Below are 7,642 nucleotides of genomic sequence, written 5' to 3'. Positions count from 1 at the left end.
CCAATTAATTCGGTAATCAAATTTCCGTAATTTTAGTCAAATGAGTTTTCGATACAGTGGTTAGAGATCAATTACGGGATTAAAAATCCGGTAAGCATATATATTAGGTAAAATTATGAGATCTTAGAAGTATGTAGAAGAGATAATTCCAGTAATCATATGTATTTGATATGAATATGAGATCTTAGGAGTACGTTATGGGATCCGGGAATCATATATATTCTGAATTTATAATTAATATACCATATCTCGTCTAATTAATTTTAATGTTGCCTAAATTGTAGGATTAATCTTTACCGAATTTGTTGTGAGGAATTATATTCGTTTTTGGTTCGATGAATCAAAATTTGGAGGTGTTATTTGGATGATCCATACGGAGATTTCAGATATATTTCAGCCCGGATCCGAAATAGTAAATTTCAGGTTAATTTTAGTTATGACCCGATCCGAAGATAATTTTGTACTCCTCTTTTATTAATATAGAGATAATTTTCGACTATTTAAATTGTGCAATATTTTTTTTCTATTGGTTGAATTTTGTTAAGTGATACCATATTTATTTTTTCTTAGTTTTTGTGATTTTAACCAAAAAAATCTTATATTTTGGAATAGAAGGAATATAATTTTCAAAAGAGTCTAGTCCTAAATAAACTCTACAGTACTCTAGTTTTGCTCCAACAACTTTAGCATTACAAAAAGCTTTCGGTCCAATTGAATCAAATCGAGCCCAAAATTAGTGAGATAGTATACCGGAGGAGTCAAACCTAAAGTAATAGTTTAAGTTTAAGTTGGTGTGCCTCAGGATTACGATAAGATAAAACATAAAAACAAAAACCCCCGCATATAACTAAATTAACGTTGACTCAATTCTCCCATAAGATATTATTCGAATTATAGTAGAAAGACTAAGACACGAGCTTTAGGGTTTTATGCTTTAAAAAGTATCCCCAAAAGTTAGATATAAAGTATAAATGAGGTCATTATTCACACACACATAAAGAACCTACTTAATTTATGCAGATTTCGTACATGTATAGACAGAGAGCAAGAAGGCGCATGGCGAGGCAACGTGAGAGTGTGCATGAACTGTTCCCACCACGTGTAAAACGTTAGCTGCGAATAGCTTCCATGAGGTTGGCTCACGTGCGGGCCATGACGTGCCACGTTGTCCAAACTTGTGGTCATAACCGTGGCCAGGTCACTTTGCACTCTCTTAGCTTTTCACAAAGGGCAACGAAACCAAAAGATGTCGTCGTAGATAGAGAGAAACAAAAGGAATATGAATTTTTTTCTTTTTGGTATTTCATTTGTCGTTTTTTGTCTAAACAGCCTAAGCATGTTGATAATCAATTCAATGTGGTGCCTTGCTTATGTATAAATTATGTGTCTTTTTTTTTCCTGTGTGTGAGCAAATTAAACATGTGTGCCTATGACTAGATATATATATATATGCCCATTGACTCATATCAAGAATTAAGTCAGTGTAATTAGCAACAAATATAATTGAGTCAATGTTAGTTCAACTTTAATGACACACTGGTTTTGATCTCTTTACGTTTCTTTTCTTAAAGACTTATCAGATCGAAAATTCTTAAAACGTTAACATTTACACATTTTCATTAGATAGCTAAAATTTTTGCTCTAAACTTGTCCTATCTATAGATAATCTAAACAATAAACTAATATTTGTTCTAATAATTTGTGATCAACACCTACTTTTTCCATATAACGATTCCTAATAATAATTAGATTGGACACTACTGATAGCTTCATGATCACGTGACTAGATATTAACCTTAGAAAAACGCGTGTGCTGTTGATAATTATTCTTGGAGAATCTAGGTATACCTGAAATTGCTATAAATTGAGAGGCAGTATCATGAGCTCTATAACGCCAACCAACACTAAACGAGAAACAAACACACAAAGCTCCCGGATAGATCAACAATGGCAGTGTTGACAGTGAGTCGCAACAACAACGGAGAAGGCTGGCTGTACGAGTCAACTCGGACTCAGCCGATTACTTACTTACAAAATGGTGGCCAAGAGAACGGAGGAGACGATGACGACGACGATTGTGACGTTGCTCCGGCGGCTTGATCATGTGCATATTGTCGTATGCTACTATAAACTTAATTAACAGTCAAGTAATTAAGTAGTAATATTGTGCTTCTTGTCATAAAACCACACATAGATATATCCATATAGCTGAAGTAGTAGATTAATTATGCCTGTATTTTATCAATGTCGTAAGCAGCTTTTATTATTTACTAGATAAACAACATTTTTGACTCTGGAGTGTTGAGAGACTTAGCAATAAGCCTATAAGTAACAACATAATGTATCGTGTGTTTATTAATGATGAATGATATTACATTATGGACACACAATTTGTGGTTATAGTATGGATATATATATAGCCGTATATATTTCTTACTTTCATTTCAAATTTGTCAAGAAATGGTTTGTTCTCATCTTCCTTTGCTCAGCTTTTAGTGCCCTTTACCTTTAGGACCACTTAATACAAATTTTAGCAAATCAACATATATGACTAACAAAAATGTGAGGTACTGTACGTATATTGAGAAATGAGTTTGTTAAAAATTACTTGGACTTGTATACTTAGAATTTGAGAAATAAATACAGTTGATGTCATATTAACCTGAAAAGTGCAGAACATTGTTAATTTCTTGAACAGCTGTTAGCAACATCGAAGAGGCGACCGCACACGGCTTGGCTCATTATCAGTTGATCTCTTGAAGAAGTACTTTATCAACTTGCTAGTCGAGCACGAGATGATCATAAGCATTCAGCACCAGCTGCGATGCACCATTATCTTGTTATCCCAATTTGTAAGTACACACACACACACACACATATATATATATATATATACACGGTAAATACGTACATACGTACTTATGTGTACATATAAAAAAACTATCAACTTTTCTAGTTAGTTATGCTATTATATTAGACAATTAGTATTCGTAAATCGTCACTATAAATAGTGCTTTTCATTTTCTGTATGATCACCTATAATGCCTAGCTAGCTAGGTATAGCTACTGAATAGGCTAAATGGCTAATACACAATCGTCAAGTCCAAATAAAAGGAGAAAGTAACGTCACTTGGGTTTGAGCTCACTTAGAAGTTACAATTAATTTTATTAGATTCTAGCCCTTATTTACTAGTACCCATCAAGCACAAAATATGGATACGGCATCACATTTATGGTTGTTGATAATCTACTATCTTAGATACGCATTGTGTGCTTTCAATTTTTTTTCCCTCTTTTCTTGTCTAAATAATTTAGGGAATTAGGGCTGAAAAATATTAGTCTCTTTCTATGCCGCATAAATAGAACATATATGTGTAGCCATGAAAACTTCAGTTCTTATATAATAGAGCGTTGTTCAACGTTTTTCCATTGTCTACTTTTGTACTTGTAGATTTTTCCAAACTGTTGCTCACTCTCCGCAATATTAACATTTTTGCACTTATCTATTGCATAAAAAAATCTGATGATTATGTGCCTTCCAAACCTTATCACTATGTGTTTTTTACATCTTAATTAGAAAGTAAAAATTATAAAGTATATTGATTTTATTAAAAATACATGTGATTGATATTAGTGTGAGAAGAATTTATATATAGTATGTGTTAATCACGAAGATTTATTTTTTTCTTAATAAAAACAAATAATTAGTACAATAAATCTTATATTTGCAGATGAAAATAAACATATAAAAATCATTGTAGTATAAATTTTATTGTACTAATTATTTGTTCTAAAATAAAGAGTTACTTATCTCTTACAACTCTTCTTAATTATTAATATATTGCATAACAAGGTAAAAGAGAAAGCATATTACATAACAGAAGATGGAAATGCAATGAGAGGGAACTTGCGGCAAATATCAAGACCAACAGATTCAGTTAGATCAGGTTGATCCCCATTTGGACCAGCCTCTACCCTCCAGTCAAATCGGCCTACAAGGTTGGCCACTGTCACCTCTACCAACCCCAAAGCAAGTCCTATCCCTGGACATATCCTTCTCCCTGATCCGAATGGAATGAAGTTCAAATCTTTTCCGTGATAATCCAAATCTGAGTTTAAGTGTCTCTCTGGTTTAAACTCTTCTGCATCTGGTCCCCATACCGCAGTGTCTCTTTGGATTGCCCAAGCATTGATGATCACCTAGACGCCAAACATGATTTTTTTTTTTCAGTTGATAACCATGACTTGAGAGTTGAGACGTATTCATAGATGTGTGTGTGCACAAGTTGACTACTAGGTTAAGAACATATTTTCTTTTGCAAATGATAACCATAATAAAAACTATGTAAATATTTATGGTGTCCGTTTACATATAAGAATTTGATTTAGAAAATAGTGTACCTCTGTCCCTGCGGCAATGTCATATCCCTTTACTTTGACGTCTTCACTTAATAGTCTGGGAAGTATCAGTGGAAGAGGAGGATGCACCCTGAGCACCTCTTTAACCACGGCGTTTAGGTATTTCATATGCGCTACTTCTTTTTCTTTTACGTATGTAGTATTTGGCGTCATGGTTGACCGAATCTCGTCTTGGAGTTTCTTCATACACTCTGGATTTCTTATCAGCTCCGTCATTATCCATTCTAGTAGAGTTGAACTTGTTGACGTCCCTCCTATAAACATATCCTGATATAATGTAATGAAAAGTTACTTGTTCAATACTCAAAATATATAAAAATGTGACTATAGTTGTTAATGAATTGGATTATAACTAAATGACTTACCAAGATCATAAATTTTATGTCGTCTCTTTGAGCTTTTAGTCCAATACTCTTCTCGCTTTCGATTGATAAGAGTATATCGACGAAATCCTCTTTATGATTACCTGCCTCTACATGTTCTTGTATCACTTTGTCCATAAGATCGCTAAAACCTTGACTCACTTCCTTGATTCTATTATTGAAACCGTTGATCCTATCTATCCATGCCAATTCCGGGATATAGTCCCCGATCGGGAACTCGCCTAAAAGCTCCATGATCTGCCTCACTCGCTTTTTGAGAGCCCTTGCAGTTTCGTCCGCGCTATGTTTCCTTCCCAAGGCAACTCTACTTGTAACATCGCTTGTTACAGCAATAAATATTTCGCTCAGATTTTCTGATGAAGAAGACGCACTTGCTTTCTCTAGCTTCTTCAACATATCCTTTAACTCCTCTTCTCGTACCGTCTCAAATGACGCAACCATTTTGTTGGTGAGCAGATTCAGAATGCATACACTCTTCATCCAAAACAAGATTCAAAACCATCATTAGTTGATTTAAAAATATACATTTAAAAAATATAAATAATGTATACTAAATAAAAGTTAGTACATGAGTGGGTGCAACTTGTAGAATAAAAAAATATATAGAGGAATTCAAAAGGAGTAGTAGTGAAGTACCTTCATCTGTCTCCAATATTCTCCATAGGGACCAAACACCACATCACGACCACCGTTAAAAAGTCCATTAACCGCTTTTGACTTAGGGCGGTTGGCAAACTTAAGATCGTGTGTTTTCAATATCTCATGGGCTGCTTCGCTGGAGGAGACTACGAGTATGGGGGCACGACCAAAATGAAGGAGCATGAGTGGTCCATACCGGAGGCTGAGGGATTTGAGGGCACGGTGAGGGTGGAGGCTGAGCTGGTGGAGGTTACCAATCAACGGTAGTCGCCATGGAGATGGTGGTCGGTTCACTTTGGGGGCGGTTCCTTTGAGGAATTTTCTAAGCAATAGAAGGGTTAAGAGGGTCGTTAAGCACAAAGAGATCATCAATATCATTTCCATTTCTTGAATATTACACATGTAGCAAAGTGTTTGATCTGTGATTTCCAACTCACCCTCTCCTTGTTATTTATAGGCTTTATCGGAACTCATCATTTAACAAGTACGAACTCAATGACACAAATATGCAATTAAATTTTAGTTTACGTATATTAATTTGGGTCGTTGAAATATAATAGAATACAATATATCTAGTCTTTTTTAACAACTACTCTCTGCATTTTGGTCGTATAGTTTATATTGTTTTTTAATTATCATGGAATATAACTTTTTCTTTTTCATCAGACAGTTCCATTATGATCATGACCATATCATTTTAGCCGACCTATGATAATTAATAGTTATAATTATTGTTGTATTTTTTCACTTGAAAATAATATACAGAATCCAATTTTCGGAGTTAGACGTGAACTTTCTTTTTAACTAGCTATTTATATAAATTTGATCATGTCATAAAAATAAAGCGTATATAGTTGATAGATATATATTCAATTTTTATTACTGGAATCACTTTGTAAGTTAAATTGTTCTGTTGCTATATATTGCTATAACGTTGATCCAATTGTAGTGACATTATAATACATTGTATACTAATTAACATTTTGAGAAATTTTTGTGAAGATACTCCAAAGTATTGAAAAACTAACTCATGTTTTGAAATTTATTAGAGTTTTTTTTTTAAAGTTGGAAATTACCAACATATCATAAACAAGTCAAAATATATACAAGAGTTTTGTTAAAAAAGGATTTGACTAAGATGGTGACACATACTGTATATGATTTAATTTTTATTTTATTTTTGTCAAACTTTGACTATTCTTCCACGACTTTCATGTCCAGTTATATCTTCGTCAATTTCTCATCATGCATGCCATCATTGATTTTCTTTCCATGAGTCAGTCAAATTTGTAAGTCTAAATCAAAGTCATCGTGTATTTTTCATATATGCTGAAACTAAAATGCTCTTCAACTGTAAATAACATTTTAGTTAACAGCTTCAAGGAAGGTTTCGGTCTTTTCTTTTCAAGACTATCAAGCCAAAGTTGTTGATTTTAATCTCTCAAATCAATGCGTCTTGTCTTCACTTTTCAAGAGTTTTGGGGACCTTTGGCTATGTCACGCTTTAGACTAATCTTCCGCAAATCTTAATTTTATAACATCAAGGTCAAAATATGAACGAGGAAACTATTAACTGTGGGATCTCATTTTGCATTGAAAAAAATCTACATGTTTTTGTCCTTTTTAATCGGAAATTAGTAAATATCATATGATTTTTTTTATCTGTCATATGGCAGTGCAGGTAATTACAGGCACCATTGTGTGTGCAATACAACGAATCTAAGTTTCAGATCAAATATTTTCCTAAACAACAAAAGTATAATATATAGAAAGAGATTCACGTAATACAAGAAACCCTTTGTATCGAAAGTAGGCCATCAGTCATAGAAATTGGCAACAAACTCTTCACTGCCCGTAGAAGGGTCTCAAGCTCAGTATAAAAAAAAAGGGATAAACATGGACGCAAACCTTTCAATCCAAATGCAGATCTCCAATAGACACAATATCCAACATTCTTCACTTCGAGCGTTTGAAGCGTGCAAATTAAAGATCCATCAATGAAACATGATATCAAGCTGAAGAATCTTGCATTTGCTCTTAAGAGTCATTTCTTCAGAAGTTTCTTCTCTTGTATGTGCTCTTCTCCATGCTTCTGCTTCTTTGGAAAATCCTTTAGTGTCTTCAAGATCTTTGCAAATATTCTCGAAGATTTTGCGGTTCTTCGCCTCCAAATATACCATATAACACATAAAAAAAATATG

The 7,642-nt window shown here is 33.7% G+C and overlaps 2 protein-coding genes and 1 long non-coding RNA gene across 3 annotated transcripts in view; 1 reads left to right on the top strand and 2 right to left on the bottom strand.

The window, feature by feature from the left end:
• Positions 1-486, top strand: part of LOC104786561 — a 3,012-nt gene extending 2,526 nt beyond the window's left edge. The window contains exon 6 of the long non-coding RNA XR_767545.2: positions 285-486. This is a non-coding gene — a long non-coding RNA (uncharacterized LOC104786561). The remainder of the gene's footprint in view (positions 1-284) is intronic.
• On the bottom strand, positions 906-2,435 carry LOC109132838. Its single transcript, XM_019245266.1, is given in 4 exon segments — positions 906-932; positions 1,030-1,202; positions 1,205-1,247; positions 2,033-2,435. Coding segments are annotated over 4 exon segments (321 nt in total). The 5' UTR covers positions 2,111-2,435.
• LOC104786562 (cytochrome P450 71A12-like) lies at positions 3,811-5,875 on the bottom strand. The gene is made up of 4 exons (XM_010511992.1): positions 5,439-5,875; positions 4,785-5,276; positions 4,402-4,686; positions 3,811-4,200 (listed from the first exon to the last, which is right to left on the bottom strand). The coding sequence occupies exons 1-4, from the start codon at positions 5,841-5,843 to the stop codon at positions 3,871-3,873; spliced, it is 1,512 nt and encodes a 503-aa protein (XP_010510294.1). The 5' UTR covers positions 5,844-5,875; the 3' UTR covers positions 3,811-3,870.

The sequence above is a fragment of the Camelina sativa genome, chromosome 5, assembly GCF_000633955.1.
Source record: "Camelina sativa cultivar DH55 chromosome 5, Cs, whole genome shotgun sequence".
Taxonomy (NCBI): domain Eukaryota; kingdom Viridiplantae; phylum Streptophyta; class Magnoliopsida; order Brassicales; family Brassicaceae; genus Camelina; species Camelina sativa.
Note: the sequence above shows the minus strand (reverse complement) of the source record. Positions and strands in the feature narration are given on the sequence as shown.